Consider the following 26250-nt stretch of genomic DNA (forward strand, 5'->3'; position numbering starts at 1 on the left):
ATAGTGTCTTTTGGTTAATGTTTTATGGGTACTTGCAATGAATGTGTATCTTGCTACATAAGTGCCTTTATTCTACAGTGGATTCTTTTTTGTTTTTCCCCCAGTGGTGTATTGTTTGTAACAAAAGGAACATTTGGACAGCTTACCTGTGAGTGGCAGTATAGTTTTGATGAGTTTACCAAAGAGCCATTCATTGTTCATGGGAGAAGATTACGTATTGAAGCAAAGGTATGTTGAATAGATTTTTTTTTTTGAAGACTTGGAACTGAAAATAACGCACTGAAATGGTCCTCTTTACTTCCCATCTCTTTTATAGACATTGTTTTGTCTTACTGTGGTTTTCCTTTACACCTCCTGTCTTATTCAGGTTTAAAGAAAAGCAAGCTAGGCCAAGAAAAAATACCGGACTCTGTGTGCTTTTGCATTGACAATAATGTTCCTGGGCCTTCACTTTCTAGAACCCCAACTTCTCACTGCTGGCCAAGACACGAAAATGAGAAAATCATTTGTATACCTCAAAATCCCTAGTGGTTCCATACAAAATGTTTTTCCCTGAAAATCTTAAAAACGGACTCTTGAAAAGTTGCCTCTCTCTAACAGACAGTTATTGGTACTTCTTTTTCTTTTTATAGGTATTAACTTCCCAGTTCCATTCTAATCTTGAGGGCAAAGACCATTTCTCACTCTGCATTGATTACTAACATGGTGCCTGGTACTTGAATGTAGATATAATGAATTGCTAGTCATTTGGCAAATCAGCAGAGACTCAGTATCCATTGTAAGTCTTAAAGATTCCACGAAGTGATTTAAGCGATACAAAGAAGTACAAGGTACTTGGCCCCAAGGTATTTGACCAGATACCTTTGCGTAGGGGCACTTTGGCACTGGCTGTAGTAGTAGGAAATACTGTAAATGATACAGCCCAAGTAAGTTTTGTTCTTTGTTGTTTTTGTTTTATTTTGATTTTGAGGGATTTAATTGGCTCCTGTAACTGAAAGTCTTAAGTCTGTATCTGCTAGTTTAGATGTGCTCCAGTGATGCCATTAGCAGTTACTCTCTCTCCCTTCCTCTCCTCCTTCATTCTCTCCTTTGCCACTCCCACTTCTAGGTTCTACTTTCCTCAGTGTTGGCTTCATTGTCAAGCCGGCCAGCAGATGTTCCAGGTTTATATCCTACTAGCTCAGCAGCATGAAAGCTTCTCACTGGGTCTCATTGGGCCACCTTTGGTCACATGCCTATCCTGAGCCAGTCACTTTGGTCAGAGAGCTGGTATGAGCCAGCTGGCCAGGTGAGGGTCATGGGATCACCATGGTGTTTCCGAGAAGGAAGGGTCAGCTCTATCTGAAGTATTTGGAGTGAGAGAAAGTGAGAAATATTACCCAAAGGAGATTCAAAAGTTGTTGCTTGAAGAAGGGTCATTAGACACAGGCAGGCAGAAACAGACATTTTCTGGGCTAGCTGGTAGTACATAACTGCCCCAGGGCCTTGTGTTTAACCATTGAAGATCATGTCTCTAGTCTTACCACTCACTCCAAAGACACAGGCAGCTCCTGAGTAGACTGGCTCTTTGTTCTTGAAGATCTTAGACCAACTTATACATTGGGAATTTCTCTGATTCAGTCACTCAGAAAATGAAAGGCCCTATGGTCTTGTGCGAAATAATGAATAGTGACTATGACTATGACTATGACTTTCTGTGTGTACGCTTGCCTGGCCTTTTTCATATCTTTCTCTCTCTCCAAAGATAAATTTCTTGGGGCGCCTGGGTGGCTCAGTGGGTTAAGCCACTGCCTTCGGCTCAGGTCATGATCTCAGGGTCCTGGGATCGAGTCCCGCATCGGGCTCTCTGCTCCGCGGGGAGCCTGCTTCCCCCTCTCTCTCTGCCTGCCTCTCTGTCTACTTGTGATCTCTCTCTGTCAAATAAATAAATAAAATCTTTAAAAAAAAACAAAGATAAATATCTTCTTACCGTCTTGGTTTCTCTCCCTTTTATGTTTTCTTAAAATCTTTAATCAGCAAATTTTTTTTTTTTTTAAGTAAAAGAATCTGTTGTCTTCTAGAGTCTGTGTTTACATGGATGTTTGAGTTACCTAGAGACATTATTTGACCAAGAGACCCTCACATTGCTTCCCCTGTAGCTCTGCCCATAGTTAATAGAGGTAAATATCACCCTACTCTTTAATCCCGTTACTTCTGTTTACCCTCTCGTGCTTACTATCCACCATTAGCTCTCCCCGCAAACACTGAGTAGAATACCAGAGAAGCATAAAATTGGAGGACAATCAAAAAAAAAAAAAAATAGTACAGTGCAATAAGCTTAAGTTACATTCTTACTGTGTGACAGATTTAAAATGTCAGAAGTTACATACGTACTATGACGGATTTAAAATGTCAGAAGTTACATACATACACAACCCCCTATACAACACACCTGTGTATATTACCTTTTAACTGAACTCATCTTGATTTCATGGCCAGATACCAAGAACTATCTGGAGGGGAGAACACTGCTCTGACTTACCTCCTCATCCTTTGGATAAACCCTGTATGGCTTTGGCAATTGAAATCTCAAAGCTTTTTAACGTAAGCTTAATTATAATGGATATGGTAGAATTTAGTCTTTTTTTTTTTTTTTTTCCATTTGTGTTTGAGTCTTCTTGGTTCTTCATTCTTGGCTTTTTAAAAGGTATAAAATTTGGGTAAGGTAGACACTTTAAACACAGATTTACAGAACTGGCATTTTTAAAATCCTATTTCTACAACTGGATTTTCATTTTAATGAAGTTGCTCTCTTTATAGGAACGGGTGAAGTCTGTGTTTCATGCCAAGGAGTTTGGAAAAATAATTAACTTCAAGACCCCGGAGGATGCTAGGGTAAATATAATGAATCTCTTTTACTTAAACAGATGCAGCTTCTCATTTCAAAGGCATGTAATAAGTTGGGCTGTTTTCTAAGGCAGATAAGTTTTGTTTTTAATTTTGTTTTTGTATTTTTACGGTTTTAGTATATGTAACTAGATGTTTCCTCAAGACTATTTTTCATTACCACCTTTCTCAGTTTCTCTGTAATACATTTTTCATTTAATCTCTGTCACCATGTTATTTTATCCCAGAAGGTTTGTTTTTAATCTTCCTGCTCTCCCAGAAACATCCAGAGAAGGCTACTGGGCTCAGTTCTTGTTCTCTGTTTATCTTAGAGACAGTCCCGCTAAGTTCTTATGTTAATAGAAGCACATAGACCTCTGCAGAAGCTTCTCATAATGGGATAACCCTAATATTGCCTCCAGGGCTTTTATCCATTACACAGCCCCAGTGGTAATAGATATTATTGGTAGGAAGATTTGCATTATATTTGCATTATATTTTTGCAATTTCAGAGCCTTTTAAGTTAGAAAATATTTGTATCATGAGCGCACATAAACTGCTCAAGGAGGTTGCTCTCGTGCTAGCCACTCTAGAATTCTGTGTAATTACTCCTCCTCCAGCAGTAGAATCCTATATATGGAATCATGAAGGTTTGTGACACAGAACTGACATTGTTGGAAGAAAGGTTGCACAGATAGTTTTCAGAGTATGCCACAGTTATTCAGCCGGCTGCCAAATGACTCTTCTCTCTCAGGATGATTTATTTTACTTTTCTTATTCTGAAGATGCACATTCAAGTCCAAAGACTTAGAAAAATATTATTCTTATTAGTAAATCAAACCTGGTACCATTGTCTCTGAACTTCTGGACTATTTAACTGAGGCGAGTAATGTCTTAGGCAGGATGAATGTAATTATTGGCCATGAGTATATGCCTAACCGAAATAGAAAGCCACCTTCTAAATTTATACTCATTACATTTTGAGTTTCATTGCAAGTTCTTGAAATAAGCAAATGTTGATTTATTTCCCCACAACAGTGGATCCTCACAAAACTAGAAGAGGCAAGAGAACCTTCCCCGAGATTCTGACGGAGAACACTGCCTGAAGAGACACAACAATACATTATTAGAGTTTCAACCTTGTACCTTCCACAACCAGTTTGGGAAGTAGAGTACAGAAGTAATTTCAAGTACTAAAGAAATTAAAAAAAAAAAAAAACACAAAAACACACACAAAATCGGTTACAATCAGGTAAAACAATCATGTGATTAAAATATTTCAACTCAGTGAGGATCCAGTTGGTTTTCTAACTTGAATCATGCATCTAGTTAAAATTCTTCTACTTTATAAAAGAAGCATTTCTTTTATGAATCTTAAATATTTGCTCCAAGTGGTTCTCTGCAGTGTGGAGAAATTGCCCATATTGTGCACCCCCCCATGGAGCTAAGGTTAATGTTTCTGGTTTGTATTTTAAACTTCTATCATGCTTATTTCAGACTCCCTGAATCAGTGACAGGAAAATGATCAAATCAAACATAGCCTCAATGGTATCAAGAGAACCTTAGTGATGGTTTCTTTAGAAACGTGAAGTTCTTTTTACAGATAAATATTTTGGTATTATTTTCCTTATTTTTTTAATAAAGGATGGGTTTGAATTATACTTCCATAGCATGACTATGAAAACAACCTTTTTTAATATAAAACAGATTGAATAATACCCCTTCAAGCTTCATCTTAATAAAGGCTGGAAGAAATGAGTGTCAGACCCAAAAAGGAAAAGCCCCTTTCAGAACTTTGAAGCCTTAGAAATACTTCCTCAAGCCAACTTCATGGGGTCTACTTGGTTTACCCAAGTCACGTTTTTAACAGATTGCTGACTTTAATGGAAAATTCCTGAAGCCTTAATAATACCAACTCTCCATTCACTGATAGTATGAAATAGAATTCCCACCATCTGACATACAAGTTATGCTTCAGAACAGACAGCCCTTCTTGTAAGTAAATGTCTCTACCCTGAAGTGTCAATTACCTGTTTTGTTGACAGGAGATTGGGAATTGCTGCTGTGCTTTCTCTACAGTTATTTAAATGAGAATCACTTTTGAAAGCTTGTCAGGACAGAAATCATGGGCTATGCATTCGTTAAAAAAGGTCACAGGTTTTTTTTCTTGGTTTTTGTCCAAGATCCTTGTACCTTAATATTAATGGACTTTTTCAAGTAAAAGGGGATGAATATATGATTGTGAAACCATGAAGAGAATGAGCCCGTGTCTTATTTAGTTATCGAATAATGCAGAGTATTTGATGCATGTCGTATGTGCCATGAAATTATTATAAACTGTTTCTGGGATTGGAGACTCTGTATAGTCAGTGATTGTGAAATTCTTCTCAGGGTCCTCAAACCCTTGCTTTGTTGTAAAAGCTAAAATAAACAGCATGCCAGACTGTAATTGTATTTCTTCCTGTCTGAATCCTACTGATTTTCCTTTGAGGTTGTAGAAACACATTGTTTATTATCAGTTATTTCCCTCAGGATGCTTTTTTTCTTTGCGGAACATAAATTGAATCAAAAGATAGCAAATTTCATATCCCGTGGTAGTGCATACTCCCATGACTTTGGTTCAGAGCAACATAGACATTTTCTCTGTTGCTCAGCTCCTCTGATTTCATATACATTAAAATTAAAACCAAAAGTAGTGGCCAGAAAACTTCCGTTGGATTGTCGCCATTTGAAATGTTGCTTTACTGGAGTTCCATTCGGTGCCATTAACCAAATACCTCTTTACCTACTACAGTTTCATGATTTCATTCTCAGAAAAGATACAGACACATAACTTCTTTGGTGTTCCATGGTAAAGGAGAAGAGCCAAAAAGAGTAAGCAAAGATTTTTTTAGTATCCTCTGGAGAGCAGCAGGGAATGGGTCTTGTGACTAGTACGTGTGCAAAGCCAGCCTGCCTGCTTTTCCTGGGTTTACTTACCAGTGAGGACCTAGAAATATCTTTTATTTTTGAGAAGTGGTCTACCCATCAACACCTCCTGTCACTTTGTTTCTAGAGTAGGAAGACCCACAATTACAAGAAGAGTCGTTGATCAATTTTCTTAGGAGGTTGTCTTCATCTAAATAAGTCACATCGGTAGATCGCTAGATGAAGAGCCAGTCTTTTTAGCACAACATTTTATAATTATGTGTTTGAGTCTATGTTCTTGAACATTACAGAGTCCATAATCTGACTCTATTTGAAAATAATCTTCCCTGAATTCTATTTAACATTTAATGGATCTCTGTTTGAGAGCTTTAATCTACTCCTGGTCGGTTGGTGGGTGCTACGGAGTGAGATCCCGAGTATTGTGTCCCTTCCCCATGTAGTTAGCTCGAGCCCCAGCCCCTTATTTCTAGCCCAGCATCTAGTCTGTCTGTGATGATTGTGTAAAGCCCAACACAGATTATCTGTTCCCTGCCAACTCTCCTCCGAAAAATTATGATCATTAGAAATAGCAACTTTGATTTCTGGTCCACTGAGAAGCTTCTGATTTCTTTACATTTACAAAATGACTGAACCCAAGAACATGTTCACTTCTCCATTGGCTTCCCTCTTACTGTGTATGTACTGGCTGCTTTTTCCCTAGAGTTAACAAGACCTTGGGATTTCCCCCAGGTTCAATTTAACACAGCCAAGTTATCTTCTGGTCCCTAAATAATCATTAGCTGCTCTAGGCAGTCCTTCCCTGATCCACCCTCCACCACAATCCTAACCCATGACTAAACCGTCCTGTGGCCTCCAAATAAGTTAGGAATTCCTTCTTAATTATTTCCATCATAATTCTCTTGTGTTTTAATGATGATAATAACAGTAAATTTTCCCAGTGGGTATATATGCATCTAGCTTATCTCTTAGAAATATCATAGTATTTTATTCCTGTCTAATTAAAAAAAATAAAGACTCAGTGCTGAATTTTCTGCACCTTAGTTATTCAGTCATCACTTGCCAGTGTTAATTGAGTCCTCAGGCCAAGCCACGGCCCCTGTATTAAAAAGCCAGGACTGAAGATGCTAGGTTAATTTGCCTATAGCAGTTGGAACTGGGTGCCCGGTCACTGCAGATAGAAGTAGCCATTTGGAACTGGATGTTTTCCTGTTCCTGCCAACATAATTGAGAGAAATTTGTCTGGGTTCCGAGGCCATTGCGTTTTACCTTTTCTCAAGATCAGTCCAAATCCTCAAGGACAGTGGTTTTCAAGCTGTAGGTTCTTAACCCATTACTGGGCCATAAAACCACTTTCACATCTCAAGGCCAGCATAGCTTAAAAGTGGAATAGAAATGAAAATAAGAGAACATTGCATGTAACAAGGTTAAATTGTTTCCTGAGATGTTTCCTAAATAGTTTATACACTACGTGTACTCTGTCACAATAGAAAATCTTATTTTCTATTGTGAATTGCATTTTTTTTTTTTTTAAAAGGGCAAAACAAAAAACCTTGAGAACCACTGCTGTGGGAGGCGTGGGCCACACACTGATGGTTGGAACAATCTGGATGTTGTGGAACCTGGCCTTAGAGAAGGAGCAGCAGATCCACAACTCAGGGTATCTTCAGATTGTGAGCACCGTCTTTTTCTTTGGAGGGAGAAGAAAGGATGGCTCTTGTTTTGCAATGAGATATTTTCCTTTCCTGATGTATATCAGATGCCCTCAGGTACCAGAAAAAGCAAAGTTAGATCTGCAGACAGCACCCCAAAAAGTCCACAGGCTTTTAATAGAGATATTTAACCAGAGATATTTCAACCTGTCTCCCACTAATCATCTTACTAGGATGGGGCACAGCAGTTCTCTCCTTTTCTGAGCTTGCTCATCCGCCATCTGTGTGATTCACTGGAGGCTGGTAAAGGCCCTTAAAAATGGGGAGCTTAGCTACAGGTGACACTTTTGTAGGGTCAGAGTACGTGTTCTCTGGAAGGTGCTATACACACGCCAGTGCCGTGCAGTCGAGTGAAATAAGTGGGTTTCCTCCCTTCTGTAGATTCCGGGTAGAAATAACCTGCATTCCTTATTCAAGGTTCAGGACAAAATTCATTCAGTCTCAGTTTTTTTTCATGCTATTGCCCAGTATCCCCTGTAGCTCCTTCACATGCCTTCAAAGAAGGCCCTTCACCCAGGGCTTTGAAATTCTACCTGACTGCTGATGCTGACCAGTCAAGCTGTGTTTAATCAGTTAAAATGTGTATGGTTCGTTGACTCTGTAGTTTTGGTCATTGGCCAATACAACTGTGAATGAAGGCCTTCGCTCATGCATTTCTTTCTGGCACAATTGGTATAAAGGAATACTTGTCTCAAGGTGATTCTGCAAGCCGGCCACCTCACAGACTGAGATAGACGCTGGATCCTCCTCTGTTACACACCACCTTCGTGTTTCTTTAATTGAAACCTTTTCTACTTTATTTCCTGTTTTGTTTAAAAAAAAAAAAAAAAAGTTGTGCCATGTCATTAAAAAAAAAAAAAAGTTTTGGAGCACCTGGGTGGCTCAGTGGGTTAAAGCCGCTGCCTTCGGCTCAGGTCATGATCCCAGCATCCTGGGATCGAGCCCCGCATCGGGCTCTCTGCTCAGCAGGGAGCCTGCTTCCTCCCTTCTCTCTCTGCCTGCCTCTATGCCTACTTGTGATCTGTCAAATAAATAAACAAAATCTTAAAAAAAAAAGTTTTACTTTAGAAGTATGGATTCTTTTTTAAAAGCATAATAGCATTTTCAAAAAAAAAAAAAAAAGTTGATCATTTTGGTTCCCAAAGAGCTACATAACAAATGTGACTTCAAATTTTATAGTTTGGTATGTGTGTACTAAAATTTTTTATGACTTTATACAATATAAATGAACACGTACTCTAGTTTAGTACCCACTATGATATGATCTGTCGATCTGAAAACCCTGTCACTGAACACTCATTACGTGTTGTTCTGATACCTCAAAAATGGGTCCCTTCCAGTGAGGTCCTATAACAAGAAATCCCGTAAGAGTTCCGCATTAAAAAGTCTAACAATCAGTACTATACCTAGAACGTGCTGGAAAGCCCCCCTGTCTCTTATTATGTCATCATACTGTTGGTGTTCCATTGGCTACCCAAAAGTTCTATTTAAGGGGTGAAAAACATTCAAAAATGTAGATTACATTGAAATGTTCTGAGTACCACTAATTTTATACACAAACTATTACAAATCGTACCTGGGGCTTCTTTCAAGGTTGGGTAGATTGTTATAGACTTTTAGAAAGATGATCATCTCTGTGTGTGAATATGTGTAGACAAAGGAAAATGGATTTTTCAGGGACTATGCACTTCCTTACTAATACTTCCTTACTAATTTTTCTGTTGACCAAATAGTCTGTGCTTCTTTGGGATGCTTATGGTTCTTTGATAAAAATATGGTTATTGATGATGTTAATTTTTAACATATCTATTTCTGCATCACTGCAATATTTCCTTCACTTCTGTGTTCCTTATACGCCTAATGTGGGCTCCAGACCAGTTGCCTGTTACAGTCTCTGCCTTTTTTTTTTAATGTTGATAATTTATAAACAAAAACGTTTATAGCGAAGTTCCTCCTCTTGAAATTGAACTTGGTCTTTTTTTCTTTTTCCTGAAAATTGATTAGCTCTACTCACTAATGACTTTTTTCCTTAGAAAAAAAAAATCATTAATTTTTGCCCTTGGTAGAATGAGGTTTCTTGGTCAGATGACTCCTCAGGTGTAGTGTATACTTTTTCCAATAAAACGGGTCAAGTAAAATTTTCTCATCTTCAGTCTGCCTCTGTTTTTAGTTGTTGGGTAGAACCAGAAACATTACCAGTAAGTCTTCCCTCACCTCTCTAAACTCTGTCTCTTGGGGGCCTACATAAATGTGAATAACAAACAGATTGACTAAACTCCTGATTTTTCTAGAAGACAGCATTCCAGCCCAGCATGGTCCTTGCAAACTAAAAACCTGCTGGTTAATACTTTGTAAATTGTTAAGCAAAGCACCAAGACTGTGCCTCTCAACCTCAGCAAACTTCTAATGGCTCGTTTCCTGGGTAAGTAATGGGCACAATTTGAAGGAAGGGGTAGGAGAGAATGTTTTTACTTGCATAATTAATTAATATTTGGCAGAGATAATTACTTTGCCTCTGATACGGAGAGTTTAGCCTTTGCATGACTTAAGAAAATACTTTGTTATTACTGTTCTCTGTTCTGGTTTATTGGATAGCCTTCCTGCTACTGGGCTGATTGAAAGCCCATCGTTTTCTTAACATGCTGTGTCAGCTGAAGGTAAATTAAAAATAACAATTCAGTGCTAGCAAGAACTTAAAAAACGAAATCCTATATTAATTCCCTTGATTACGGACGGTATTGAGCGTTTAGCGTAAGTTCAGTCATGATCAGAAGCAGTTCCTAATCTTCAGTATGCTCTGTCTTTCCCCTCCTCCCTATGGCTCTCCTTTTTGTTTGTTCCTAGATATCCCTGAGAGCTGCTTCCCCATCCCTGTGCTCTGTTGGGCAAAGGTAGATACCTTGGCTCTTCTTTTATTAGACCCTCACAGTTCCAGCTAATTTTTAGCATTTTGGCAGGTTCCACAAAAACTGTTGCTTTGCATTCATTTCTTGAGGGAAGGTTGGTTTTTACAGCTTAGTGTTGCTGTGGTAAAACCACGAGCTGGAGGAATAATTCCTCTTTTTCCCAGCAGTGATGCTCTTCTGCTCTTTACCAGCTTCACGTTTGCACGTGCCCAGCAGAATGAGAGGTGGTCTGTGCTCTCACTGGCTAATGAAAAGGCTCAGTATGGTTAAAGGAGCGCTGACACATTGTTCCGTAACAGGCGTAACTATCGGAGTATGTTTCCCAGACTGATTGGAGATCAGACCCATCACACCTTAAATCCCTGAGTCACTGTACTGTGTATGTTTTTGTACGTGTGCTCCGACCTTCAAATAAAAAGCAGACACAAAGCCGCACTGGGCCTCTAGTTTGGAGTATTCTACACTTCCCAGGTGATTCTGTTTCTGCTTTATTGGGCCAGCTACTAAGGGAACCCCAACACAACATGATGATGAATGCAGAAGACCTCAAAAAGGAGGATGAAGGGAAGTAGACTATGCCCCCAAACATGCCTCTTTGGCATAAGAATTGTTTTTAAGGAACAACAGACACAGGAAAAGTAGAGGTTACCTTTTGTAAGGGAAATTCATAAGCAAATCTCCATTTGTAAGGGTGTCTCCCTCTTTGTATTAAAAGAAGGAGGACCCTCAATCACAGGAAATGCTTATCAGAGGAGAAGGAGCCCCACTTACATCTGCATGTCGACCTTACCATACACTTCCTTGTAGCTCCCCATAATTGGCCTTCCCCACCCCCAACACCTTTCTCATGTGGGAAGAAAAGTAAGGTGATATAGCCTGGCCCATTTTAGAGGGTTACTCAGTTTTCCTGGGTTTCTCCCATGTTTACAGAAGGTGTTCATGTTATTAAACTGTTTTTTTCCTGTTAATCTATCTTTTAGTACAGGGATGGGATCCCACCCAACAATCTAGAAAAGAAGAGGGGAAATTATTTTTCCTCCCCTACAGATTGGTGACTCATCATGGACTTGCTGGAACAGCGTACTCCCCCTGGAGCCTGCAGACAGGATCCTGGAAAACTGGCAGAAGCTGGCAAAGGGTAAGAGGCCTTAACAACATAGCTCCCCTAGCTGTCTCTCTGTGCCTGGTTGAGAGAGGAAGGGAAAATTTCACCTTCTTCATTCTTTACAAATTTCCATTAGCGGGAGAAAATATTTGTATGAACAGTTCTTTGTGTATAGAGACTCTGGTAAAGATTCTTCTTATGAGTACCCTTGTTTTCTGTTGATCCCTTTCTTTCCAGAGATGGTCGTTGTTTTCTGTCGTCTCTTGTGTGTCATTTGTTGGGAAGAGGAGAATGATAGGCCAGACATTTTCCCTTCATTTTTGTGTCTGGAGAGGTTGGCTTTTTGACCAGTGACAATACTTTCCCCGGTCTCCACTAGAGGGAAGATGCAAGTATGGGTTTATACGTGACAGCCAGCCATAGAGGCTGGGGATCCAGGACATGAAGTGAGAAGCAGTGTTCTCTCTATCCCACTGTGCCAGCTCTCAGGGGAGTTTATCTTAGGGGTTCCCAGTCCATAAGGGACCTGTCTTCTCAACCTTCATTGTCTCGGTGCTAGAAAAGTCCCATTCTAGCAGCATGTGTCCGGGATCACAGATTAGCGTGTCTAGGACTGGAGGTATCTCACGTTCTCATGGGAGACAAGAGACATCCTTTCACTACATCATTGTTATAGCCTGTGACAAGGGAAGGTCTTTGCTTTCTTACGCTAACCCTAACAGTGAACTTCCTGGATTTGTAAGGACTGCATCTTTTCCAGCAAAGGGTAGGATACCTCTTGTCTGCCCAAAGGGGGTACCTCTTGAATCCATGGTTAAGCCATAAAAAAGGCTTATGAGCTTGAGTCCCTTTGGAGGTTAATACAAGATTCTACTCATCAATAGCCAGATGATGGATCATTTGAATTGGAAAGATTTAAATATTTGAAAAAAAATTGTTTAGATCTCAATCTAAATGGTTGTCTCACTGGTATCTAGAGAATGATCTCACTGGTATCTAGAGATTGAAAAGAGGACATGAAGGAATATAGCATCAGCCTCAAGGACTCTCTTAACAAGATGAAATTGCAAAGTGCTTTTTATCTCCACTTTCAGAAGATTTCTACGAGATTTAGAGAAGAGGTAGATCTGTGGCCGTTTACAATTCCACTCACAGGGTCCTCGATTGGCTGCTCAGGGGTCTTCTTCTCACCCATGTTTACGGCAGTGATCAGACAACCCAGCCAGGCCCTTGGGGCAGGCTCCCCTCACAGAGGAAATGGATGACCAGAATTTCTCCCAGACCTTCCTGTAAACGCTCAGGAAATGGATTGGCTAAGGCTGATGTACAGTGACTGATAAAAGCAATAGTAGGTCTTTTCACAGTAAAGTGAGTTGGTCCCAGGTTGGAGTCTGCCCTCAAAAGAGGAGAGGATTCAGAGGTTCTTGTTGAACGCTTCATATACTCTTTACACAGGCATCCTGTGTTAAGCCCTGAAGTTCCTGGACATAGGACTCTTGATTTCCATCTTAGCTGGAATGGAAATCTTCCCCAATAAGGATATAAAAAAGCAAATTGAAGATAATGTAGTTGGACGGGTATGTCAGCCCCATAATACATTCAGGCTCCTCTACTTCTTTGAGGAATTAGAAATACCATCTTTTGTCTTAAAAATCTTTACAAAACTAGAAATGCAGTTCTGGAAGCACTACAAAGTCCATCCATCGTTACCAATCCCAAAACCTCCCCTCTTCATCTCAGAATGCTTGCTGTTACTATTTAAGATTGGAATATTGGAAATGGAATTGTCCTGTACCTGAGAAAAGGAAAAATTTTTATAGTAATTACTCTAGACTTTTGGTAGAAGGCAAATATGCCCCAGGACCCCTAGAGACAACTTGGATACTTTCCCTTTTCCTTTGATGTGTATTTCCTACCCCCATCTTCACTAGGACCTGAGAGCTATCTCTTCAAAATGAAGACTTTGGGGAGATGATTCTCATTAGAAGGAGAAAAGGAGCTTTTTGGAAATCGGGCACAATTTTTTAAAAAAGTGGCTTCCATACAAATCTCAGTAAAAAAGCCTTTGCCTTCTGAGTTAGCCATAAGTAAACTTAACTCATTCCATCTGCCAGAAACACAGTTTGGATCCAGCTGTTCTTTTTTTTTTTTCTTTTTTAAGATTTTATTTATTTATTTGAGAGATCACAAGTAGGTAGAGAGGTGGGCAGGGCGGGGCGAGGGGCGATGCAGGGCTTGATCCCAGGACCCTGAGACCATGACCTGAGCCAAACCAAACCATGACCTGACCCCACCAGCTGTTCTTTTATAAACTACTGACTTGTTTTATTTTACCAGATTCATAGTTAAAATGTTACAATGACAGGTATAAAGTCACTGTATCTATGTTTATGTGTGTCTGTGTGTGTTATAGATAGAATATTTTGGGGGGAGGGGCACCTGGGTGGCTCAGTGGATTAAGCCTCTGCCTTCCGCTCAGGTCATGATCTCAGGGTCCTGGAATTGAGCCCCCTCGGGGCTCTCTGCTCAGCAGGGAGCCTGCTTCCCCCTTCCCCACCCCCACCCCTGCCTGTCTCTCTGCCTACTTGTGATCTCTCTCTATCAAATTTTAAAAAAAAAGAAAAAATATATATTTTTTTAACCTCCAGATGGTATTGCCAAAATTAATTTGTAAACTAGCTCTACTCTTATTGGCTCAGAAGTAACTGCTTATGTGAGTTAAGCATTTCTAGACTCAGAAATATAGAAATTAACCCAAATGTTTTCCAAATTCATGTGATCTGGAAAAATATTCAGTAAGTAAAAGTCAGTGTAATTTGGTTTAATTGAAGTAGGTATGTCTTCAGGATTGTCAGTTTTGGATGTAGTGCAGACATACAACTTTTATTCTACCTGGTTTATTAGTCAAATGAGTTCCTGTTATCTCTGTTACAAAACTTGTCGGCAAGAAAACTAAAAGAGTGATGACCTTAATGTCTTTAGAAGTCATCTCAGTATGATTAAGAACAAGTGAACTAAGTAGATTTAAGTGGGATTAAAGTTTATACATGAAATTTTCAACAGTGATGTTTTATGACATAGAAGATATGCTTTCAAATCTTTAAAATAGCTTTAAAATAGCTTTCAAAATCTTTTTGGTAATTGTAACCTATAAAATTTTCCCAAGTTAAATGATGGAAATTCATTGGAATATCTAAACTTCCAAATATGATAAAATACTGGAACATTACTGAATGTAGGTTTTTTATATTTTTGGCTTAATACAGAAAAACTAAATATATTTGGGTGTATTAGTAAACATCTTGTACCACACTGAAAAATTATACTATGAAGCAGCATATGCTTCTAGAAATTATGGAATGTATTCATAAATTTGCCAAACTACAATTGATAACTGCTTCTTAGTTCTAGAAATTAAGGTTTCAGAGGGTTGGGAATACTCGTTAACATACGTAATTAAAACCTCTCTGTATGCAAGGAAAGTAAGATATGGTTTGGGTTCAGAAAAGGTATGAGATACAAAGATGCATTCTTGTTACAGGGAAGAGTAGCGTCCTGGAGTAGAACAAGTTGTTTGCGAAGAGGAAAGAGGAGAGTAAGGGAAAATGAATTGGATATAGAAAGTTGGAAAGAGAAAACCGTGTGTAATTAAGCTAGCTAAAATGGTATGAATCCACACATGTGTAAAGATAAACTTTAGTATCAATAGTATACTCGAATAAAACTAAAACTTGGTTTTCTTCCATCTCCTGAAGGTGTAACTGAACCAACTTGAGTTTGTTCCTTGGCCAGTCAAGATAAACAGTACACCCGGTTGGGTTGTTGGACAAAGTAAAATTTGCAGCAAAAAAGAGTTCACAGGGCATAACCTCCAAAGCTATGACTCCCTGAGTAAGTGTGCATGGGTTCCTTTTCTTTAGGGTTAGGGTGAATATTTTAAAAAGGGGATCTCTTGGGGTACCTGGGTGGCTCAGTCGGTCAAGTGTCTGACTCTTGATTTTAGGTCCGGTCATGATCTCAGGGTTGTGATTTTGAGCCCTGTGTCAGGCTCTGCTTTGGACATGCAGCCTGCTTAAGATTCTTTCTCTCCCCCTCCCCATCCCCCAGCTCATGGGCACATGCTCACTTGCTCTTTTTCTCAAATAAATCTTAAAAAAAAAAAAAAAAAAATTCCTCTAAAAGGGACAGATCTCTTGTCATCAGATGTGGAGGCAGGCATGAGAATCCCGCAAGCACCTTAAGGAAAGATGTCTACACTACATTGTATGTTATGTAAATGAGGTTGTGCTCCTCGTTAGGTGTAGATTTTAGTGTTACAACGAGGTGTAGGTAGTTGTTGGTCACTCGAGAGGTTACTCCGTGGTCCAAGGGCCCAGGTGCGAGCCAGGGGTTAAGCTCAAACTGGTTTGGGTGGTGTGGGCCTGCTGGAGGTCTTATCAGGACCTTCTCTATGCTATTGGCCTCTGCCAATAGCATAGTCAACAAACTGGAAAGAAGAGCTTAAGGAGAAACGTAGGAAAACGTAGGAAAAAGGTCGGTGAGTACGAGCAAGGGGCTGTAACGGTGAGGCCTTGGGTTCTAGCTGGTAACAAAAAGACAAAGTTCTTTCCGACTTTGGTCTGCTCCTGATAAAAACCGTGAAAGATTTTTCGCTACCTTTCAAGCTGACTGGAAAGCAAAAGATTTTGTGTTTTACTGAAATAATTTCCTGTGTTTCATGTTACCTTTATCATCAATTTTTTGATTACTTAAGAAAACCCAGGCTTCTCAAGAGTACGAGCCCAGTTTTGCTCACAACCACGTAACTTTCTGTATTTGCCTTTGAAATCTTTTGTCACTTTGGTTAAAATAGGTAATCAAGTATTGTTTCTAAATTCTGGTCAAGTATTCAAAACTCATTGAGCTTTTTGAAGAGCTGAAACTCAAATTCTAAATGAAGTCTTTTAAAAAAGATTTTATGTACTTATTTGAGAGAGAGAGAACATGAGAGGGGGGAGGATCAGAGGGAGAAGCAGACACCCCGCTGAGCAGGGAGCCTGATTCGGACTCAGCCCGGGACTCCAGGATCACGACCCAAGCCGAAGGCAGTTGCTTAACCAACTGAGCCACAGGCACCCTAAATGAAGTCTTTTTGACCTTGAAATAACTAGGGATGTTCCAGAGGGCCCCTAGAACATCTCAAGATTTGTCTCTTTCCTTGTAAAAAGAGCTATTAAACTAAAACAAACAAACAAAAAAAAACAACTATTAAACTAATTAGACTTCTATTAAATTACATGGGAAGCACTCCCAAGTAAGAGATACTAACCTTTGCTTCGGGTGTATTTGTATGGATACAGGTCATTAACATAAATGTTCCAGAAATTATAATTCCCAGAAATCTGTTATGTTGTTACCACTTGTAATTCTACTTATTATCAGTTGCATTATAGTGAACTCTCACTAGATCTTTAACCATGGCCATTTTTAAACTGTTTTGCTATTTATAGGAGTTACCGTTCTGCTTTTGCAAAACTGCTTCATCTTCAAGGAGATTCATGGAAAGAACTCTGACAAAGACAGGCTTCTGATAACTTTCAAGTCATACCATTGAACTTCTAAAACTCTATGGAAAAAGTGGAATTACAAAATTGCTAATAAGAGATCAAGATAAGCAAGGATTACATGTGATTGAATGAACCAATGAGGATGATTTTAATTTTTATGACTTTGAAATACTAGTTATTTCCAGACTTAAGGGAAAGCTTTTTATTTTTTCTTAAGCTACCTATGACTTACAGCAGTTTGGTAAAGTATGTATTAATGAACAAAATGAAACAATTATTTTTTCTCCCTACCTGGTCCCTCTAGAATTTGGAAACTCATAGTGACCCTTCTTATTTCCATGGCAATACGGTTACTTGTAAAGTTCAATAAGCATCTGTTCTTATAAGAGGATGCAGTTAGAAACACTGGTTATACTACCAAGACTTTGAGTGGACTGTCATATTTGAGAATGTCCATAGAATCAGACGTGACTGTGCAGTTTTAAGAAGGTTAGTTTGACTTTATGGAGTTGATACGGCCCCTTTACAGGGTTCCAGGCAGCCTTACCCAGTAAGAAAGGTTACTTTCTGGCAGGTGCAGGAACCATAGAATATTTGGGGGCATCTTAAGAAGAGAGGAACTAACCTAAATCTATAGGTACTATTATAGGCAACATGAGGGTAAGTTCCAATCTGAGATTCCTTATGATAAGTTCCAGTAAGTTCCAAAATTTCAAAGAGCATATATGGTCAACCACTATTCTTGTTATGTAAATAATCAGGCCAAGTGCAATTTTGTTATCTTTGGCAGAAGTGGGGATGATTACAGAGAAAGATGATGCTTCAGTGGAAACTCTACTACACCCTTGTGAGTATCAGACTCTAGTTGTGTTGTCTGACGTTTCATTATTTACCTGTAAATGGACTTCATCCTGAATTCTTCTAGTTTCCTTGCATAATCTTGCTAGAGACCTCCTCAAAGTAACATTCCCAATTTTACTTTTGACTTGGAGTCACTGAAAACAAACTGCGTGAAATTCCTGGAAATTTGATACGTCATGCTGTAATGTTATCACTTATAATTCTAGTTACCTTAAAATGTAGGTCACAGAAGTAACCAGATATCCTTGTCAGCTGCATTATCATGAACTCTCATCAGATCTTTAATATTGGCCATTTTCTAAGTCTTTTGTCATTTACAGAAGTTATTTCAAAATGTTTTGCAGAAGTGTGGAGCCAAGCCCTGCAAACTGAATGTGAATTACCTGCTATAAACTCTATAGAAATGCCCCACTAGCTCATGTTTACATTCTTCGTGCCTGTTACCTCATGGGCCAAAGTTGACCTCAACACCTGACGACAGAGACATTCACGCTGCAGAAGATCCTTTGACCCCAACATGTGGAAATCTTCTGACTGGTTGCCCTCAGGACAGAGATGCAGTGCACGATTGCTCCAACCATTACCCTTTTCCTTCCCCCCATAGAAATGCTGATTAAATCCCTGCTTGCACTGTAGAGGCCTGACTGGGCTTCCACCTGCCCCTCCAGCTCCTGAAATGAGCCAACCTGACCTGCTTGCAAGACGGAGACTGGTTCCATGAAACTACGGAACAGTCTGTCAATCCACTCAGCTTCTGGACTGTGAAGGTAATTTGAAGTTTCAAAGGCAGACCCAAAGGGGAGCAGACAGTGGCACCCCAAAATATACCTCTTTGGCATAAGGATGATTTTGAGCTAAATATTTTTAAGAAAGAGGAGAGCCAGCAAATGCTCTGAAAATGTGGCAAGAGCTACCCTTTCATGGGGGAAATTGACATGGATAAGGGAACTCCCCATTTGTAAGGGTCTCTCCCGCTCTGTGCCAGAGAGAGAAGGAGCACTCTACATCCTAACACCCTTACTCGTGTTTACTGGGCTAACTGCTCATAGGCGACTCCTCCTCCCCCAACATATTTAGCTGGAAAAGGTACTCAAGGGGAGAACCTGGCCTATTTGGGACTTACTCAGTTCTTCTGCGTATCTCTCCTGTACACAGAGACATACATAGTATTAAACTAATGTGGTTCCACCCCCTGCCTCCGTTAATCTGTTTTGTGTGGGGGTCCCAGCCAGGAACCTAGAAGGGAAAAGGAAATTTATTTTTCCTCCCCTAGAGGGATGAAGTTTGAGTTAGAAAAATGCTGTGACTTTCATAGTTTATTATCAACCATGAGCACAAGGAAACACAACATAACCCAATGCTAATGGCAGAATGGTATATTCTTAGCCTCCTCAGAAAGGCACAGAATCCATGGTTCCAACACCAAATCTGTGGTGGCCATCAGAACTTTGGCAGGGGTGACATTACATTTGTTAAACAATTTAGGCTTTTAGCCGTTTTATAAGTTTACAAGACCGCCAGAGACATATATATATATATATATATATATATATATATATATATATATATCAGTCATATATACACACATGCACACACACACATTTTTCACCAATACAACATCTGTGCTGTCTAGAGCCCATTTATGTCAGCTTTGACTGAATGGTGATCAAATTATGGCAAAACTAAGATACACTGATATGGTCATTAATTTGGCTTAAGAAATAATTAACACACAAAAAAACTGTTAAAAAATCTTTGATGGCATGTTAAATGCATACTTCAGCATGAAGAGAGAAAACCACTCAACTTAAAATCTCTAAATTACAAGATTTAATAAAAAGCTTCAAACCCATTAACTTTTAAACAACAAAAAAACGCCACCCAACTTAATCTTAGAGGTCTCAAGGCATGATCTATAAATTAACAGACCCTTCTGTTATAGGTTGTGTTAAGGACTATTATTAAACACCCTTTAACTTAAAGCAACAACATAGTAAATCACAGTGGCTTTTAAAATTTCTATAAAATATCAAATTCAAAACTTACACAAAATCTCATAGCCAAAAGTCAAGAAAAGAAATACAAAAACAAAGACTTTGAAAAAGTTGGCTAAACTCCAGCATCTCACACAGTCCATCACCCGTCCCTGGGGCCTACATGGCTGGGTGGGTGACGTCACAAGCAGTGGCAGATAAAACGGGAGGAACTTGCAAATCCTGTCTTGTGGGATGGGCTAGGAGTGGGTGGCAGCTTCTAAACCAAGTTGAATTCCCTCAGGTTGAGTTGGAGAATTGTGTCCTTCACAGCTGCGAACACAAAGCGGATATTCTCCGTGTCTGTAGCACATGTGAAGTGAGAATAGATGACTTTCTCTTTGTCAGGATTCTGATCTTGATAGAGCTTCAGGATAAAGTCTCTGGCGGCTTTGACATCCTGCTTCGGTCCTAGTCAAGAGAGCAGGGACAGGAAATGAAGAAAGCTCCTAGACCCCAGGTCCTCCCCACAGTCAAGTTTCATGATACTCCTGTTCGCACTTGGGATCCTTCTCTGAGTGATCTTACTCCTAGAGAAGAGCTTACCTGGGCTGCTAACTTCTTTTATAGCTCATAATGAACCTGTAAAAGAAACTTTGAAAGTGTCCACTGATATCTAAAAAGTGTACTTTAAAGCAATTTGTTGAAAAACAGTGACCCCATGTTCTGGTTTGGGCCACTCAGACAGACAGAAGTGGACTAGGAGCAGGGGAAGGAAGAGCACAGGCCTGGGACTGGGCCCCCAGGTCTGATGTTAAAGTGTGAGGGTTCTCACCACACGGCCGATGCAGGTGAGGAAGGCCAGGGGAGCACACGGGAGGCACACTCGAGGCACCCTCGAGTGCAGATGAGGGTGGGGGGAGCGTGAGCAGGACTTCCCCAAAGAGGATGTGCCTGAGCTGGGTCTTGGAGGGACAAGGTGGGGTTCACAGGGCTTGGCATGTGTGGAGGGGCTGAGGCAACAAGAGAACCGTGCACCTGGAGCTTCCATGAGAAAGTCTGCGAGGGGCAGATCGGGGAGGCCCCTGGGCTCGGACGCTGGTCGGATGCCAGGGAGGTCAACAAGAGGGACACTTACTTACCTGTGTATTCTGGAAAGTAGCTAATTAGGTGAGAGTACATGATTTTCTCCTCCAAAAGATCCTTCTTATTTAAGAACAAAATCACAGATGAGTTCAGAAACCAGGGATAGGTAATAATGGTTTTAAATAAGGCTTTGCTCTCCTCCATGCGGTTCTAAGTGAGAAACAGGGGGCTTAGGGTTAATAAAGAAAAACAATACTTTGGAAGCACCACGCCAGATTGCTGGTACCACCCACGTGTCCCCTGGCCCAGCTGCCACACCACTCTCCGTGTTGAAGCTGGTAAGCACAGGGCACCCCCGGCCCCCAGGACACCAGGCCTTGAGCTTCTCTTTACCCCCCTTCCGTTCTCCCAAACACCCCCTCCTGGGTCTGTTCTCCTGCAGCACCCCAAATACACACACAAAATATAAGGCTTTTGTGAAACTTGGAAAATGGTTCATGCCCATATTTGGCAAAAATTTTCTGTTAAATTATTGGGATTACCAAGTGGTGAAAATGCATAACGTAGACCTGAGACACCCACTGGAATTGGGGGTGGGCTTCCAGACCACAAGAGGAAGGGGCCTCTGGGACTGGTGCTACTGAGCACCTTCCCTGGGCCGCAACTTACAGGTGGGTAGTACAGGTGAGGTCTGCTAGGGGAGCAGGGTCCCCATTTTATGGATGAACATACTAGTGCTCATAATTTAAATTAGGTCCCAAGTCCGTGTAATAGTAGGATCTGGCCCAAATTATGTAGAAGAAGAGTAAAAATTTAACAATAGACATTGGCAGGAATATATCAAATGTTCCTAATTTAGGGAGAGTACACAGGGCGCATAGAAATCTGGTGACAATAACTGTTCTAGATTGTACTCTGAAGTATTTTTTTTTTATTTTTTAAGTCAGCTCTGCAGAGCCCACTGTGGGGCTTGAAGTCATACCCTGACATCAAAGCCACATGCCCCACCAACTGAGCCAGCCAGGCACGCCTGCTCTCAAGGATTTCTAAGAGTAAAGAAATAAGAACTTCCCTTTATAGAGGGCAGCGGTCAAAGACGTGAAAGCCTTGCACACCCACTCCAGAGGGATAAGTCTGTCTCCCTGCAACTCCTGCATACCCGGGCCCATTCTTCTATGCAGCACATTCTTGGCAGTTAAGATCTGGAATTCATTACCCGACAGGTAACCCCTCAGTTTTTAAAGCTTTAAAAAAACTTATTATGGTCTTATCAATAATGGTCTACAAGGAAGTTGACCCTTGAACACCGCAGGAGTTAGGGGGGCTGATCGCCTGGCACAGTCGAAAATGTGCATATAACTTTTGACTCCCCCAAAACTCTACTAATACCCTACTGTTGACCAGTCTCACCAATAATAATTAACACATTTTATGTGTAATGGATGTTATATTCCATATTCTTTCACTAAAGCTAGAGAAAAAAATGTTATGAAGAAAATCCTAAGGTGAATACACTTATTGTACCATATTTATCAGGAAAAAAGCTCACGTGTAAATGGACCTGGGCAGTTCAAACCTGTATTGTTCAAGGATCAGCTATACATGAAGAAACAATTCCTGTAAGCCCAGTGTACCTATCACATATCTACCCCCAGGGGGGCAAGTCTGGAGGGGAATTCCTCTCCCAAATACCTTGTGGCTTTTAGGAGAGGAGAAAATGTCTAATTTGTGAGCATACTGGGTTGAGGCATTGGTCCCTTGTGCCCCTGAATAATCTTTTGAGTTTCCGGAGAAACATCATTAAGTAATCCTGAGACAAATTTGGAACTCATTTTTCGTATTGATAACTTGAAGCCTTTCCCTTTTTTAAAAAAAAAAAAAAGTCCCTCCTGGAAAAGCTGGGTGGCAGCCAAGATTCTTCTTTATACAATGAGACTAGTAAATGGGCTAATCCTTCACTAATTAGCTAATGTAACTCTGCTCCTCAGAGAAAAGCCTGCTCTCGAGAAATCCAAAATATAATTTGTTCATAGTTACTGCCTAATCCTGGGCAGAATGCTTTACTGGTTTACTACCATGACCTAGAAGGAAAAGGCATTTTTCTATAAGGTCAGGATGTCTCCTGCAAGGCTGGGGAAAAGACAGGGGGAGGACAGTGGTATCGCACAGCCCCACCTCCCAGAGAAGGGACAGCGACGGCTGTCCTCGTGCTCTGGGCAGATGTGGTTGCTGCAGTCCCCCACAGCTGGCACTACGGCAGCTCTGCAGAGGATGTGGAATGCCTGGCCGGGAAGCATCGGAACAGCTCTAAGCATCTCACACCACTGCTTAGCTCAGTTAGGGACCTCATTTGGAAGCCCTGTGGAGAGACTGGGAAGCCTGTTCCCACATGCTTATGAGAAAGAGCACTGCTCAACTTTGGCTGTGCATGAGCACCTCTGAGGGGCTTGGCAAAGATACCCCCAACTCAAACCCAAGAAATACAAATCTCTACTGTGACTTCAAAAGATGGTCTTTTCTGGAAACTTCCCGGGGGATTCCAATATGCATGCAGCCAAGACTGAGAACCAGTGCTTCTGGGAGGCTCTACCCTTGGCAGCACCTGAGATCCTATCCCAGGCTCAGCCCACCCCCACCCCAACTGAATCAGAGTCTGCAGTTGGACCCATGTGCCAAGTTCCTCTTAAAGATCCCCAGGGAATTCCAGGCCAGTGATTCTCAAACTTTCGTGTGTATTTGAATTATCTGGAATCTGGTTAAAATACAAGTTCTGATTAATTCAGTGTGGGTCAATTGGGCATGCATTTCTAACAAGCACGAAGGTGATGCTGGTCCTCCTAATTCCACAGACTACACTTGGAATAGCAAAATAGTGTAACCTCAAGAACAGAACCTAATGCCAGAGCGGGCTGGCTTCTTGCAAACACACAGCTACCCCTCCCCACCCAGCATACCTCGTTGTCACACTCAGCCAGGACCTGGTCATATTCACTCAGCGCAACCAGAAAAATAATGGAGGTGACACTCTCAAAGCAGTGAATCCATTTCCGTCTCTCAGATCGCTGGCCACCAACATCTACCATCCTGTTCGACAGAAACACAGAGCATCCAAAGGTTGGAACACGTGGCTCTTTGGAGATGGACAGGAATCATCATACTGTGGAAGTCAGCACTCCTTAGGATCTTCGATAAAGTTTTAGAGTGGAAAGGGGGCTTCAGGCGCCGGTGTTGAAGCACTGCTGCTTTCAGCAGAGGGACCGTAGGTGCTTCCTAGCGAAGGAGGCACGGAACGCAAGGGAGGTTACTGGAGAAAGTGCCGCGGTCACTCGGGGAGCCTGCTCAGGGACACCGCTCTGCAGCCAGCTGCATTCATCCAGGCAGAAAGCACAAGCATCACCCAAGTGTCCCTCTAAGCACTGTTGAGTGCCAGATACCAGACACACGAGGGGCAGAAAGGCAGGCCCTCTTCCAGGCCCCACAGCTCCGCCAGCTACGTCCAGGCCCTCCCCGCTGCCTGTTTCCCACCGTTCCTCAGACTCACCCACCAGTCCACAGGACGTGGAAGCCACCCCTTCTGGGCTGTAAGACCTGGAGGTCTCCCCCATCCTCTGTGGCAACCCGAAGGCTCTACCCGGGGCTTTGGGAAAAGACTCAAGGGAGTCAGAGCCCAAAGATGGCTTGTAAGCTCGGACGCTGCAGGAGGCAGGCAGTTTACAGAAATGAGTCCAGTGGGTCTCTCCAGAGTAGAATAGGAGGCAGCCTCGAGGATGCTTGGGGTCCCGGCTAGAGGCCTGACCGCTAGGCAGCTGCAGGCAAGCAGCCCCAGACAGAAGTGCAGGCGCGCCCCTACCAACACCTCGACCTTTCAGGAGCAACCAGGGATCAAATGTTAGCGAAATGGGCCAGTACTTAAATACTGGCTCAGAAGTGGCTTAGAAAACACAAAGTGGGCCAAAGAGAATACAGCTGGGGACCAGGTTCAGGGTTCAGAAGTAGCTGGCAGCACTGATTCTAAAAAGCTCACAGTCATAAATTCACGGGGACCCAGAGGCAGATTTTCAAGGGGCTGGACCAGAGCTCCCCTGTGCCACAATGCTCCAGAGGCCCGGAGATGAGATGGGGTTCGCAGACAGGACCTGGGCGGGGCAGGACCAGACCGGTGTCATCTCGACTAGAAAAGCATCAGGTGAAAACGCCGATGGGGAACAAGGGAACGAATGGGTATAAAAGTGCTCTGAAATTTTCTGAGACTGTTCTGTTCCAAGGGGAGCAGGAAGGTGAGTTCCTCTCCGATCCAGGACTTGAGACCTCTCGCCGTGTTACACACGGTGACGGAGAGGGTCAGATGCCTCTAGGAGACAGACCCCTTTGAGGAATAACACCCTTAAGAATCCCTCCAGGGACTTCCAAGGCCACACAGATTGGGAGGACCACGTCAGGGAGACAGTCTTACCGAAAGATGATGTTTTCCAAGTCAAACGGATACTCGATGATGCCGGTTGTGGGCACTCGGACGCGAAGCACGTCTTGCTGTGTTGGCACGAACGACGGCATGGCGATGCGGTCGATGTCAGTCAGGTAACTGCGGTATCAGACCACAAGGCACCAAGACTCGTTTTAGACAAGAAACGTCCACCCCACGGCTCCCAGCACCCCCACAGGGTTCGTGGGTTCCATCCGTGCCCACCTGGAGAGCTGGTGCGGGACGGTCTCTCCACCCCCAGCTATGTTTGGGAGAGAATATGGATCAGAAGCTTCCGTGAGTCCTCTGGGAAATCTGGGAGTAATGCCATCTCTTCCTCCAGGCTCTAAGCGTTCCCTCTCCCCGGCCAGTGAGGGAGCCAGCGGGTCAGAAGGAAAGGATGTTGGGATCTGGTCTCTGACCTCTCCGCTGCCTTCCTCTCTCAAAGCCCTCCCCTCTCCCACATTCACCCGCACCCACGAACATTATCGATCAGAGATGCTGTTCTTAAAGTCTTTGCTCAATGATTCTGAGTTTCTACGAAAATACAAAGATATAATACAGGCCAACTCAAAGTTCTTTCAAAATAACAAGATAAAGTTTACTGTTTATTGGGACATTAAACATCTAAAATCAGCCAACACTTGTCTCGGATTATTTTTGGCTCCAGAGTAAATTCCTAAGCTGAAAACAAATCACTTTTTCTGTTTTCTTGTTTTTTAACTTCAAGGCTATTATACAAGGCATTTTTGAGTAAAAGAACTGTAACCCAGGCCTGTAACCAGGCATGAACGGGAACTCAGGGTGGC

The 26250-nt window shown here is 41.7% G+C and overlaps 2 protein-coding genes and 2 long non-coding RNA genes across 5 annotated transcripts in view; 3 read left to right on the forward strand and 1 right to left on the reverse strand.

Annotated features, from left to right (window-relative positions):
• The window catches only part of VPS13A (vacuolar protein sorting 13 homolog A), a 236683-nt gene extending 231369 nt beyond the window's left edge, over nucleotides 1-5314 (forward strand). Inside the window, exons 70-72 of the mRNA XM_080820523.1 lie at nucleotides 105-228; nucleotides 2800-2874; nucleotides 3904-5314. Coding sequence (XP_080676649.1) covers nucleotides 105-228; nucleotides 2800-2874; nucleotides 3904-3954 — 250 coding nt within the window. The 3' untranslated portion in view covers nucleotides 3955-5314. The remainder of the gene's footprint in view (nucleotides 1-104; nucleotides 229-2799; nucleotides 2875-3903) is intronic.
• Nucleotides 5315-9793: 4479 nt separating this feature from the next.
• Nucleotides 9794-15664, forward strand: LOC308353599. Its single transcript, XR_013967791.1, has 3 exons — nucleotides 9794-9924; nucleotides 11389-11546; nucleotides 15269-15664. It is a non-coding gene; the product is annotated as an uncharacterized lncRNA (long non-coding RNA).
• Nucleotides 15665-17814: 2150 nt separating this feature from the next.
• Nucleotides 17815-22847, forward strand: LOC308353600. Of its 2 annotated transcripts, none has more exons than XR_013967792.1 (3): nucleotides 17815-17906; nucleotides 18265-18687; nucleotides 21927-22847. It is a non-coding gene; the product is annotated as an uncharacterized lncRNA (long non-coding RNA). The 2 variants fall into 2 exon arrangements; XR_013967793.1 differs by having other exon boundaries at nucleotides 21923-22452.
• GNA14 (G protein subunit alpha 14) overlaps nucleotides 19730-26250 on the reverse strand; it is a 195727-nt gene continuing 189206 nt past the window's right edge. Inside the window, exons 4-7 of the mRNA XM_080820526.1 lie at nucleotides 25433-25561; nucleotides 23934-24063; nucleotides 21036-21189; nucleotides 19730-20364 (exon numbers count right to left, since the gene is read on the reverse strand). Coding sequence (XP_080676652.1) covers nucleotides 20174-20364; nucleotides 21036-21189; nucleotides 23934-24063; nucleotides 25433-25561 — 604 coding nt within the window. The 3' untranslated portion in view covers nucleotides 19730-20173. The remainder of the gene's footprint in view (nucleotides 20365-21035; nucleotides 21190-23933; nucleotides 24064-25432; nucleotides 25562-26250) is intronic.

The sequence above is a fragment of the Martes martes genome (genome assembly GCF_963455335.1).
Source record: "Martes martes genome assembly, chromosome: 12".
NCBI classification, from domain to species: domain Eukaryota; kingdom Metazoa; phylum Chordata; class Mammalia; order Carnivora; family Mustelidae; genus Martes; species Martes martes.